This window comes from Amborella trichopoda, chromosome 3 (assembly GCF_054954075.1).
Source record: "Amborella trichopoda isolate Santa Cruz 75 chromosome 3, AtrichopodaSantaCruz75HAP2 v2.0, whole genome shotgun sequence".
NCBI lineage: Eukaryota > Viridiplantae > Streptophyta > Magnoliopsida > Amborellales > Amborellaceae > Amborella > Amborella trichopoda.
Window position 1 is genome coordinate 8,666,548 of NC_142338.1, and position 14,428 is coordinate 8,680,975.

Below are 14,428 nucleotides of genomic sequence, written 5' to 3' on the forward strand. Positions count from 1 at the left end.
GCACCATATCCATTAGGAATCTTATGATAACTCATGAAATGAATTTTAAATGTGTTGCTTCATAAAGCAGCAAGATAAAAGTCAGTAGGAAGGTCCACTAGGCCTCTGTTTCTTATTTTGGGTTTTTATGAAGGCCTAGGTTCATGTCCACTCCCACCAAAATTTTCCTATAATGTGATACACACCCGTGCGCGCACACACAAGTACATATATATGCATGTATATAGTGCCATACACATACAAATGCATTACCTATATATCTGTGTCTGATGGGATTCTCCAATTGTGGTTGCCACACAGATGAATCACCATCCACCCAATTCCACTAGTCGTTATCTGTAATCAAATACATTATTTAGACACACTTGTATGAATATGTGTATGCATGGATTTGTCCTGCATATCTATAAAACTAAGAGATCAAATCTGAGCTGATGAATAAGGACTGAAACCTTCATCGCTTATCTTGCGTTGCTGAGATTGTCACTTGCTGAGGAGTGCATGGAGGTCCTAACGAATGTAAAGTCAAGGAATTAGAGTTAAAGAAGGATGTTAAAAGCACAGAGAAACTTGTCTTTATGATGCTGTGAATAAGAAAAAGTGTGAACGCAAGCAACAGCTCACAAAAGGAGGCAACCTATAACAAGGGTGCCCTGTACAACAACCCACCAAGGGCCCAAAAAATGCTCTACAGCAAGAAAGGAAAAAGCAAGATACAATAAATGTGGAAGAAAAAAAAAGGGGTGGGACTAAGAGCTCAAAAAGTCGCCAAAATTCCCCATGGTAGTATTGGATTGGGCTCCTTCCCTAGCTAGAGCGTCGGCTGCTGCGTTGGCTTCCTTGATGATATATGCCTCCATGAGATGCATACTCTTGCAAATGAGCGAAATTTCGTCAAAAATATGGTCGAGTCTCCAAGGGTAGGAACCATATTCAGAGGCCCAGGCGATGACGTTCCTAGAATCCCCTTCGACTATCAACTCGGAACTCCAGCTAGGATTGGATTTCCAAAGGCACTCCAAACGAACGAGAGCCTCTGCTAGGGTGGAATCTGCAGTTGCAATGGGGAGGGAGAAGCCTGTAAAGAGCTTGTGGTTTTCGGCCTAAAAGACCAAGGTTCGGACTCTGTCAGTCAGTGTGCCCACTATGGTTCTCTCACCCCTAAAGATTCTATCGTTTCTTTCTATTCAAATGACCCATTGCATGGCAGCCATCGCGGCCCTACATAGGAGATTTGCCTGACCTAGGCCAGGGGGTGTGAAGGAAGGCTGCGTAGAGGTGAGGAACCGATTGCGGTGTTACCCACAACCAATTGAACAGTTGAAGGTTGCTCCACAGGGCTCTTGCAATATCACAATGGATGAATAGATGTGCGTTAGTTTCTTTGGCCTCCAAACACATTAACATCTATTGGGTAATGGGAGACCCCTTCTTGATATGGTCGATCGTCAAAGCTATTTCATGGAGAGCGATCCAGCTGAAGTCCTGGATCCTGGGTGGAATGAAGAGAAACCAGGCTTTAGTCGCTATGGAAGGAGGGGTTGCTGTTTGGGCTGCTGGTACGGTGATAGTGCGGAAAAGGGACAAAATCCCTGATGCAGCCGATGTTCAAATGATCTTGTCAGCCCCATTAGGGGGAACGAACACGGCATAGGAGCTCTGCCATTGCCAAAAACTCCTCCAATTCATTGCCAGCAACGGGCCTTCTAAAGTTGGGAGTCTAAGATCTAGCTGGACCCGAGGTGCTGAAATTGTTGGCCACAGTAGTGTGGGCGCCACGAGCAAGAAGGAAGAAGTTGGGAAACTGGTACCTAAGCGGAGCATGGCCTATCCAGAGATCGGAACATAACTTCACCCTATTGTCCTCCCTCGGACAAAAGTGAATGTGTTGTAGGAAGAGATTGCGGTAATGGAGTAGGGACCTCCAAAGACCCAAGATGCTGCCACTATTCCTGTATGTAGGGAGCCAGGTTTCGACTCTGTGGAAATATTTGTGGCGTATAACTTCCCTCCACGGTTGGGTTGAGTGGCATAACGCCACCACCACCTGCCAAGAAGTGAAATCTGAGGCTGTGGATACCCAATCCATCTTGGACCTTCAGCATGCACACCTTGGGCCACGATAAGAGGTGATACTTGTAGCATCATTCTCCCAACCAAAGCCCTCATCAGCTTCTCTAAGCGAGAAGCTACAGAGGTAGGGATATAAAAAAGGGACATTTGAAAACTAAGAGAGGGCGGCCTTTATGAGGGTGAGTCTGCCAGCCAAAGATAGGCACCTTTCTTTCCAACCTGCCAGCCTCTGAACAAATTTGTCAATTATGTGACTCCATCGAGTGAGTCTAGGCATGCCAAGGCATAGTGGAGGCCCAAGTAGGTGGAACGGAGGTCATCGAGCGAGTAGAGCCTCAAAGTTCTCCTATTGTTATTAAACTTGCATTCCATATATTGTGTCTTAGTCTGGCTAAGTTTAAAACATTTAGATTCTAGAGCATCCCTCCAATCAAAACTATGTTGTCCACGAACAATATACACCACGATACTTCATCCTGTAGGTGCCTGGTTAAGTCATCCATAACTAAGACAAAAGTGGTATGAGCTCAACACTAACCCCTGATGTAGACCTATTGTCATTGAAAACTCACTCTTCTCTCCATTAGTTGTCTGCACACTAGTTAATGCTCCCTCGTATATATCTCTCACCAAATCGATATAGTATCAAGCGACTTTTCTTTTCCAACACCTACCAAATTAAATCTCGATGTACTCTTCTATAAGATTTCTCTATATGAAGAAAGGCCAGGTGGGAGTCCTTTCCCTTCACCCTAAAATTCTCAACCAGCTGCATAAGTAGGAAAATGGCCTTAATTGTTGACCTCCTGGCATAAACTGAATTGGTTTTTTGATACACTTATTCATGCCTAAGCCGTTGCTCAATTACTCTCTCTCACAACTTCATAGTATGGCTCACACGTTTAATCCCTTCGATAGTTCACACAATTTTGGATGTCTCCTTTGCTCTTGTAAATAGGTACCACAGTACATTTCTTCCATTCGTCTGACATTTTCTTTGTTCTCAATACCTTGTTGAACACAGCTTGGTCAGCCAATCAATGCCAATCTCCCTCATGCACTTCCAAACCTCTATTAGGATACCATCTGGCCCTAAAGTCTTTCCTATCTTCATCCTTTTCAAAGCTTCTTTCAGTTCTGACATCTTAATCTTACGAATATATCTATTTATGCTGATGGTTTGGAGGACCCATTGATGAGCACATAAAAGATGGAACTAGAGATCTAACCCCGAATCCACTTCCTCCATTGGGGCCAAAGCCCATTCACATAAGGATCTCATCTAGTATGGTCTAGTCTACATGGTCGTAGGCTTTCTCTCAGTCAAGCTTAATGATTAGACAGGGAGTTTTGGAGTTGGGGGCGTGAGAAAAGGCTGGTATACAAAGTTTGTTGCTATTGATAAATCTACTACAGATCAATAGGAAAACCCAAGATCAATTTGCCAATCAAATGGTTAAAAAGCATTCGCAAGACCTTTCAAGAATTGCTCTCTTGCAAAACAGACTTCAATTCTGAATAATAACCTTTACAATCCATCATCTTTATAGACACAACATCAAATTTCATGTTTTTTAGATACTTCAGGATGATCATGAAAGCCTCAGTGCAAGTAGAACCAAGCAATGTTTAACTTTGACCAACCAATCCGGCATAATTATAGAGGCTCGGAAACAGCTTCTTCTCGGCATAAACAAGTCAGCAAGGAGACTCAGGAATTCACCATATTGTTGAGGCTCATAGAAAAGAAAACCATCATTCTAATTTGCTTACATAAGCACGGAATGACATGAGTGCAACAAACCAATAACAAAAACTCGAAATTTTTTTACTCTTATAGGCAGCGGAACTTCGCTAGACCAAAAACTGGGGTATGGGACTCAGGGCTACGACATGGCAACAAAAACAAACGAGAGATACCAATGAGATGATGGAGCAATAACCTTGTTACAAGCAAATCATCCTACACTGATAGATTTGAACCCCTTCCATGTCCGAGGAAATGGGACAAAGAAATAAATGAAGTCACATAAAGACTAAATGAAGTCAAATAAAGACTATAACAACCCTACAAACAACTTAAAAGAAAATTCAAAAACCCATCTGATCATGTTGAAACAATTTCCCTACCAAGAAATGGGTGACTGAACCAGGGGACAAATCTTAAGGCCAGTAGGAAGCTCCCACACTTTGGTCCTCATGGAATCACATGAGCTCAACACACCAAAGAAATGCTCAACCATCCTTCATTTGCATGCTGGAAATGATTCCAAGCTCACCACGACCAAGGTTTCCCAGTGAGCAACAATCAAATTTAAAATTCAACTGCCTCCTAGGGACTTGGATAAACTTCAGTTAGGATGAAAGAATTTGGTGGAGAAAAAGCCACTAAGAAGAGGCCTAAAGGGCTAAAAAATATGATTCCGCAATAAGTCACCACTTCCAATCCTTCAATAGGTAACCCACAAAGGCAAGGCCGCTCAATGCATCGGAGATAACAGAGGTCTAAAACCCTATTTTGACTTGCACATTCACCCAAATGGATATAGATTCAACAGTTTTTGTTGATGTAATGGAAGGAAAATAAGTATGATTTACAAGGTCACACACCTCACCTTCCCCCTATGCCATTCTGGAAGCATTACATCCCATGCTTCAAAAGAGGATCAAGCAATGTTCCTTGGCACTTTTATTCAAAGCAACTCAAATTTGGAGTCATTACTATCCAATACATATCAACAATCATAATCTTATAAATTTCAGGGTGAAGGGGATATCTACACTAAATTTATTCCTCATGGATAAACCACTGCTGCTTGACCATGCATCAACATTTTGGATGTTCAAGTTCATTTCTGTGTTATGAGATAACAAGGACTACATTGCAACACTGTATAATTTTTTTTAGCTAATGCCTACATCAGTCCAATGACATGCAGAGTCGTTGGCTGATTGACTAGAGAAGGGACCACTAGATCAAAATTGGGGGGCATCAGTTTTGAACCAAAGAAGAAAAGAATTAGGAGTTTTTGTGATCTGGAAAGATGTAAAGCAACTATACTTGAAAATTTTGATATGATTAATAAAGTAAACTATAAAAAAGAAATCATACAAGAGTCATTCATGTAAAGGTAAGAAGACATCTTGGCCACTTTGTTTGGACAAGTAACCTTGTAATATTAATAAATGAAGATTGCCTCATAATTTTCATTTATATGTATCAAGTTATAAATGTGTTAGTGCATATTCATACAATGTCTTCTTAAAAAAAAAAAAGAGATATTCATACAACGTCTTAATAATGGATGAAATAAATTGTTTCAAAAAATACAACCACATTGCGCACTGGATCTCACAGTTGTTTACATGTGAAGCATTTGTCTTACGTCTTATGGATGATTTCCAGACAAACATAGTCATACATCAGGGGCAAAAAAGGCATTCAATTAATCAACTATTGAATAATTAACCCAATAACACAGTTAGAGTTACACTTTAGTTTCCATTTATTGACTTGCTTTTAACAAAAATGCTAGTACACATGATGGTCAATTTAAATTTTTCTAATTTTTTACGTATCTACAGTTCTAGAAAAAATGCACAAGGATGAATGTATTTTGGGTGCCTGCATGTATCCTGAACTAAAAATTGACAAAGTCGAGCAAATGAGAACACCATCACTGTTTAGGAATAGGCTGTGTATTATCCCAAAGCCACTGACGTGCGGCTCCATTCACCAGGGGGGAAACCTGCAGAAGAAGGGTTTGCCATGAGATTGGGTATTTCATTATAAAATTGAGGTTGTCTATTTGGAATCATATTATAATCAAATTGGAAACCATCAATATTCAATAGGTATAGGCAATGGATATGAAAACAGTATCTTTTTTGTAGGAAGAAAAAATATTTTTGTCCTAGAGATTGAGGGTTTGAGGGTGGATACATAAAACAAAGAGTGTTTTCCTTCATACTTTAGTGATGATAGTTATTTTTTGGATGCTTTCAAATGGGCCAGGCCAGCAAATAAAGGTAATCCACATGGTGAAAGGGGTTATATTTAAAAATATTATAGACAGGACAGGTGAGATCCAGGGTTCAATTGTTGAGACTTCGTGGATTGTTTTGCAAATTTGAGTGGTGGATATTAAAGAATGATATAGCATTTTGAAATTTTCCAGTAAATTTTTAATAGGTCAAAGATTAGAGAGATTCTAGCAGTAACATACCTTAATAACCCATCTATACCAGGCATCATGCATAAACTGTATATAAAAGCTTTCCATACATACGCTTATATGCTCACAAACACAAAGAAGATATGAAAACTTGACAATATAAACTGTGATTTCCCTTGGTAAATGACTAAATATACTTTAACATATCTATCTATATTCATATATCTTTGCATGCTGCTAATTTTTAAATTCTGAACTAATTATTTAAACATGAAAGATTCTTAGTTATTTCAAAGTTATTTCATGTAGGAAAGCTTCCTAGATCTCAAGGAACATCCAAAACATCTCAAATGGTAAATAACATGTCAAATAGAGGTCGGAATTGATATAGAAAGTAAATACAGACCTTCTCCCACACTTGTGAGTGGTAGTCGTTCAACCAGTTGATCTCCAAAATTGATAATGAAGAAATGTCAATTAACTTGGCCTACACAAATAACAAAAACATAAAGGAATTTGTTTAGCATGTTTCAAATGCAAGCAAGCAACAGAATTGGCAAAGATCATAAAAAACACTACGTCTCAAAGTGTAACCAACTTCCATTTCTGTAGTCATGTTTGAAGGCAAATAGATAAAATCGTGTCTAGATACCAATGAAGTGTGGCCCTTTGTCCTTACTAGTGTTGATGATATAGATTAGAGAAATTATACATATCAACGGTTAAATAAAATTGGCATAAATTGCCGCGTCAACTAAGAATTACCCGAGCCAAATTGGGCCGTGGGTACCGGTTTGAGTAGAACCTCATTTTGATTTGAAAAAACATGTAGACAAACTTTATATTTTTCTGTTTTTCTCAACCAATAATCTATATCTAAAACCCATTTTGATTGATTTAGACACATATCAATCCCTTCTAGCCCCAACAATATTGTTTGGATCAAAATTTGCATTCGGGCAAGATTTGTTTCATAAAAATATCACCATTGTTAAGCCCTAATATCTAATCCACCTTTCTTGCAATTTCTCGTATTTCTCAACTAAATCATCTACAATTTGATTCAGAATGTTGGTATTGGAGTCCTCTAACAAACCTCATAACAATTTGTTGCGTTAAAAGGCAAAAGAGACGAAAAGGAGAGTCCAAATTCTGAGGGCATTGTGAATCCCAAATCGAAAATGTTCAATTTCTTTCTCATTTTTCACCGTATTTATTCAAGTATGTCTCAAAATGTTCCGAAGATATTGATCTACAAAAGCCCTAATGATTTTTTAGAATCAAAACCAAAAATCTCTAAGATCAATTTTTGGTGTCTTTCGGCCTTTCTTTTTGTGCCATTTTCTTATTAAAGTGTTTTCATTTTAATTTTTTATTTGATTTTGATTTATAGCTCCTATTATATGGAATCAAACATTTCATTTTGTACCTTTGATTATCTATTTTTGAGAATTGTATGCATCAGTTATCGAACATTATAGGGATTACATAACTAAAAGTCTACTAATTGGCTAGGCATGTGTGTACTTACATTAATAACAATTTCATCAACTTCAAGTGGCTATATGAAATTAATAATTCAGTTTTGGACGTTCCTTGTACATTTCTAAGGGTATGGTGTACATGGTAGACTAGGGGATATGGGACCGTATTTGGGTGTCATCCATCCAAATGACAGAAGTACATAAATCAAGGCCAGTGCTAGATTTTCCTTTTGTTAATGGTAATTTTCATCCTGCATATGTGAGAATCCCAATCAGCTTGGTCCTTCAAAAAAAAATATCAAAATTATAAAAATGATTTCCTGTGATTTAATAGGAAATCTTGAAGATTAGTTCTCGCAATCACAGAGACACATGGAATTTTCAGGAAAAGGTTATCACCTATGGCTAGACTTCCTGTTATTTTACAGGAATTCTTGCCGATTAATTCTCCCAATTTTAGAGCCGCACCTTTTCTTATTTGAATGTTATTTTACTGGAATTCTTGCATATTAGTTCTCCCAATTTTGAAGCCATATATGGACAAATCACCTTGATCTTATACAGTTCTGTTACCTCGAATAGATCAAAAAAATGCATGTTCTTTGTGCGGAAATACAGATGGCCTTAGAGCTTGGCCCCCTAATTGGGTTCCAGCTATCCAAATTTATTCATCAATTCGCTGGTAGGGATCGCTTCTGTCCCCACAACAGAGTTTGAGAGGAGCATCACATTTGCAAATTATTCTTTTGTTTGGATTGAAAAGAAAAGAATGCTCCTCACATTCTTAGGAAACCCACCTAGGATGGTTCATGCTACACATGCAAGATCCCTGCTCCTCATGCTTCTGAACCGCCTGCTCAGTAGATCCATGTTCCAATTTTCTGATCTAGTTCAATATCTCCAATGTGAACTCAAGCTACACTCATTTTTTCTAGTTCCATCCCAATTTGCTAAAAATTTATTAATTAAAAATAAAAGTAAAATAAGAGTTACCTCTAAATTTTTCTTTTTCTTTTATCAAGGTACCTCTGAGATGCGTATAAGTTTTCTTTATACCTAAATCATGTGCTGATATTTAGCTCTCACTTCACATCCTCATCTACTTCTCCTAAATCATGTGCTGATATTTAGCTCTCACTTCACATCCTTATCTACTTCTCCTAAATCATGTGCTGATATTTAGCTCTCACTTCACATCCTCATGTACTTCTTCTAAATCATGTGCTGATATTTAGCTCTCACTTCACATCCTCATCTACTTCTCCCTACCCACACGTCCCATTAAGGAAACAACTCACCCATAAAAATAGCAACTAACTAAATTTTAACTAAAAACCCCTTTTACCCATCATGCCTTAAGTCACATTTCAACCAATAAATAAAGAAATTACACCCATACCCCCAATAAAAATAAAAATAAAATAAAATAAAATAAAACTCTAATTAGCCCTATTCTTGAACATCCCAAATGCGATTTGCATCATTCCAGCAGTCATGCTCATGAAAGAAACATGTGGTTTCCCAGTGTCAAGGACATATCAAAATGTGTGTTTTTAAACTCGTTTGACCTGGAAGTTGACTTCGCTCAGTTGAAATAAACCTTCTGGTTAACTTCTCTTTCTCCAATGATTAATATCGCTAATCATAATACAGGACTCTCATTTACTAACAATAAGTACTAACAGTACAGCACTCAAAGTGATGTTAGGTAGTACTTCTCACGACCCAAGAAATGAAAGAAAAGGAACTAACAGGACTTAGTGCATTTACATCACCAGGGTCACATAATATTATAATGACAATAATCATCACAATGATGATGATGATGATGATGATGATGATGATGCTAATAGAGTAATAGGCAAGTTCTAGCAGTGGTAGCATTTATAACGATAAGTCTTCTCTTCTTGATGGGCTATTCTAAAATTAGGTTCATAAGGCTCTTTGTTTAGTAATATACAACTATGACTACAATGTGAAATGAAGTTCAAAATGACACATTGACACAAAAGAATAAAAGAAAACGTGACATGAGCTAACATACAATATTACAATACAAACTGAATATGTCTTGTCTGAGACGGTATTGTCCTCTGAACAATCACAATACAATGGAAAATATAAATTACAGCAAGTAGTAATATAATTCAATACTACCTACTCATGGCAAATGATAAAGAAGAAACCCCAGATACATGGATGTCGTTGATGTGCAACTCAATAATCCAAGAACTAAGTATGAATGAAAACAATTAAAGAAGAAAGAAGTAGCTATAAAACTATCTCAGTTGTATGACAGATAATTTCTCAGAACCATTCAGATGCGACAAAGAAGAAAAAGGATCCAACATTACCTGGATGGGAACGTAAGTGAGCCTCTCAAATCCAAGATACCCCATACCTCCAAAACAGTTAGGTGTGTCCACCTCCCTGACACAAAGCAGATTCTACAATATCCAAAGCTCAGGAAAATATAACAACATCTCAGGCAATAAAATACTAAGTATGCTAGCAGATTAGTTATTGAGTTCATTTAAATATGCATTCATAGTCATAGGCAAGCAATAAGCTACAAAAGTTGACAATAAGTCAGAAAAAAATTAGCATCAACCTTCAGCCCACATGTTTTAATTTTGTATGAATAATTTGAGAAACAAACTAAATACAGTAGCATACCTCCTGTAAAGAAAGAAATAGAAGACTTTGGGAGCATATTTAGACAAGAAAAGAATAACACAACCAATTCAGCTATAGATAAGATTAACAATTTCTTCAGAATAACTAAATCAGTAAATTTTGATAGTATTTATATATTGAGCACGCATGTGAATTCCCACTGGAGCATACTGTATACTTACTTCCTCGGGCAAAAGAATTAATTCGGAGGATTTTTTTGAACTGCAATATTGGGTTCCACTTTGGAATTACCGGATGAGTATTTTCAGAAAAAAGAGTTGAATTTTGAGTTTGTTCTGACCATCTGAAAATTGGATGTCTCTGTTCAATCTTTTGGCATTCTTCCTTTTAGGCACATACAAAACACAAATGATTTTCGTTGTTTTTAATTTTTTTAGGTTTGTCACCAGGTTGAACGGGTTACATCCCAAAACATGGGTTCCTAGAAACTTTCCTAGATAGGGTTTCATCAGAGGGAGTGAATGAACAATATGCTGCCCTGGGGAAATCTTTCGGCATATATATTTTTAGAAGACATTTAGTTCCAGCACTGCTCATAACAAACCCTTGGAAGTTCTACTTCAGTAAGATAATGAATCGCTATTGGGATTTGTGGCCTTTAAAGTCCTTGGCACTCAGTCTTTGGCTTTTAGCTTTAGTATATTCCCATGTCTATAAAAGAATACTCTTGGTGGATGAAATAGGCCATGTGAGTGGGCTTTGTGTGACTAGTTTCGGCCATAGTGCTGGGTTCTATGGATGAAACAGGCCATTAGAGCATTTGCCCTCATCTCGGTCTGCGGCATAGCCTAGCCTAAATTGAGAGGAAATCCTGCATTCTGGCCTGGAGGCTTTGTGCCTAGATGCATCACCTGAATGGGCGGTGGTGCCTTGACGCGCTAGGTTGCAGTCAAGTGGTATATCATTATTTAGCCAGGAGATGAAATAGGCCCCTATGCTGGAGGATGGTGGCCTGGGAGGACAAGAGTTTTAAAGCCTTGACAATATATCCTTCACAACATGCACGTCGATAGGCACAGACCTGTGCGGTCCCCACGCTAATAGCCGTGTTATTTACAGACCTTTGTGGTCTGTGAGACCTGTAGGGTCCATGTTATTTCCAGACCTATGTAGTCGGTGAGACCAGTGGGGTCTTAGTGTTGCCATTTGTGAAGCCCATGTGGTTCACATTTTCTCCAAAAGTTCTATGTGATCCATGAATCTGATCCGTGAGTGTGCATGTACTTGTGTCTTGTTTGTGTGACTTGACTGGATCACTGTGACCTGGAGAGTGGATCCCCTATGTCCATGTGATGGCGGTCTTATCTTTGTGACTTGACTAGTCTTTGAGATTGACTTCTCCTTGGGGAAGCACCTATAATCTATGGCTACACTTTGGTCCCTCTATGTCTTATGCAGCTTTGATATGTCAACTATAAGCCTCTTGTGGAGAGACATGCAGGACATGGGTCAGTTTGGTTGATTTGAGGTTTAGGTTATAACTGTGGGGTAGTCATGGAGTGCCTTAATTAAGAGTTTTGTCCCATTGCTAGCACACTCTTCCAGTAGTGTTTTCCTATGGCTCTTCAAGGTTGTTTTAGAAACATAAAAAATATTTTCTTTCTCAAATTAGTCACCCTAATTTTGTGAAGTAAATTTGCTTAATTTTAAAATAAATTTATTGTCATAAAGAAGGGATAATTGTTATAAATAATTGCTCTCATGGAGGTCAATACAAGGGTGTTTTTGGAAATTTTAGTGGTCCTTTACTGGTTCAAGTAAATTTCAGATAGGAGCCACATGGATCCCACTGGTCATGTGGGCCAAATGGCCCTCAAATCCTCATGAAAAGTGCGTGAATTGAAAATGCTTTCTTCTCATGGGAGGTACGCACCACAGAAAACAGACTTCTAGATGGAGTTTAATTTCACGAGTACCTAATGTTTTCCTAAGGTGACTATGATTCAGTTTATTAGGATTTTGAAAAGTCAAAGATGGATTAGATCCTTGGAAGATTTGTAATTTGATTTGGAAAATTAGTTACGTGAAATCCAATTTGAATAAGAGAATCTAGTGGGCGGACCATATGGAATCCTACAAGGATTGGAAGTGTGATGGAAAAAATCTAGAAAAGATAATGGTGAATATTGGCCCTTTATCCATGAGGCCAGCCAATGATAATGGCTAGGAGTTGGGCACGCTTGCCCCTTAGATTCTGAATCATAGTGGAAGAAAAATTACCTAATACCAAATCTATACCTAGACACCTCCATATAAAAACCAACCCTTCTCTTCATATCTATCCTGGATCGTAAAGATCCAAGACAGAATCAACAACCATGCTGGTTTCAGGATGGACCAAATTGGAACCTGGATCAGAAAGATGTAAGACCGATTCAGCAACCACAAGATAGTTGATCATGAATCAGTTGCTCAATATTTGAAAGGAGAACACTTCAAGATTTCTTGATCGCCATCCTTATCACCCAATAAACGACTTCAATCACCATCAAAGGAAGGAAAGAAGGTCCCACCAGCCTACCATGCCACTACACTGAGTGGGTTTGTCCCAGAACACCAAGTAGGGTCATCTCAACCATACAATGTAGGAGGGAAGTTTCATTTCATTAATCAAAAGCATCAAGAACTAACTTTCCTCTACGGCAAAGAGATCCCAAGCTAAAACTGAAAAGAAAATGACTAAATTGATCCTCTGAGAAAATAGAAATGCCTAAACCACTCTAATACACCAAATTCCCTCGCACCAACTCCCCATGCATGAAACCCTCAGGCAAACATATTCCCATGCTCCAAGTCTCCATGCAAGCAGTCAATTTCACATGCATTGGAACCCTCCATTTTTTTGACCTAGGAACTCTACATCTTCATTGATGCACAAATCATATTGCCTTGTTGACCACATGGGGACTCCATGCCACACTGTTTACCCTTAACTTTAAACACAAATTGACCCTTAATGACAAATTACAATAGCGTACTTGACAGTGAAGATAATTCCAACATGCCCTTATTTCAAAGTAAAATTCAGTCTAGCCATCCTAGATGTAATTTGCATCATTATCATTTCATGTGTACAGCCTCTAGCCCTAGGCTTTTACATAAGTTTTGAAAAAGGACAGGGAGTGGGAGAGAAGGGGGGGGGGGGAGAGAGAGAGAGAGAGAGAGAGAGAGAGAGCATTGTGTGAGAACTAGGTTTTTTGGGAGAGAGGAAAATAAAGATAGAAAGTGCATGGGGGTTAGAGAGACATCTTGAGAGAGTTTTCTTTCTTGTGTTTGAGAAACCTAGATGAAAGGTCTGAAAACAGAGACTCCCAGCCTACAAGTTCATCTCAAAACAGATAGAAGGCGATGGTAGTCTTCCAAGCAGTACAACATTATTCCAGGGGATCATAACCGGTGTATGAAATGCTAGAGGGTGACTCTAGGTGATTTTCAGGCTAGTTTCGCTCAGTGTTTTTGAACTGTTTTTATGAACATGACAACAATCATATCTACCGGTTTTCTAGTCACTAGTCAGCTCTCCTTTTCGTCTTCTCTTTGCCTTGAGTTTAATTGTAGAAAAATACATGAGCAACATATATAAGATAGGTGTGTGGTAGGCTGCAATAAAAAGTAGTTGAAATTTGTTGGAAAAGATTTAAAATTTGCACCTCCATGCCCCTATCATTAGTTGCTTGCAATCTGAAGACTTAAGACTACCTATGATATCAAAGGCTGTGAAACAAAGCCTGAACAAGAGATCAAAGCTTACTCGATTGACAAGGTATTTATGCTGTGAAACAAAGCGCCTGAACAAGACATCAAAGCTTACTTGATTGACAAGGTATTTATGTTAGGGTTATTGGAAATATGGCCTATCAAGGCCTAAATTCCAGTAGTATCTCATTCAGTGGGAGCCATTGAGAGATTGAAATCTTCGTGTCTTGTGAAATGGAGCCCAAATTCTTTTACCGCTAGTACGCATGAAGCATCAAGAGTTCACGTGTTGAGAAAGCAATT

General features: G+C 38.4%; 1 protein-coding gene across 9 annotated transcripts in view; it reads right to left on the reverse strand.

Annotated features, from left to right (window-relative positions):
* Nucleotides 1–14,428, reverse strand: part of LOC18428902 (Metallopeptidase M24 family protein) — a 30,837-nt gene continuing 16,409 nt past the window's right edge. For 6 of the 9 annotated variants that reach the window (XR_016052972.1, XR_016052974.1, XR_016052973.1 and 3 more), the window contains 3 exons: nucleotides 10,087–10,179; nucleotides 6,655–6,735; nucleotides 5,500–5,822 (listed from right to left, as the gene is read on the reverse strand). Coding sequence is in view for 3 of the 9 variants with exons in the window: in XM_020664061.2 (XP_020519720.1) it covers nucleotides 5,751–5,822; nucleotides 6,655–6,735; nucleotides 10,087–10,179 (246 nt within the window). In the remaining 6 variants the exon portion in view is untranslated. Of the gene's footprint in view, nucleotides 337–452; nucleotides 511–5,499; nucleotides 5,823–6,654; nucleotides 6,736–10,086; nucleotides 10,180–14,428 lie in introns of those variants that run through there. The other 3 variants (XR_002280079.2, XR_016052971.1, XR_016052975.1) reach the window with 2 other exon arrangements.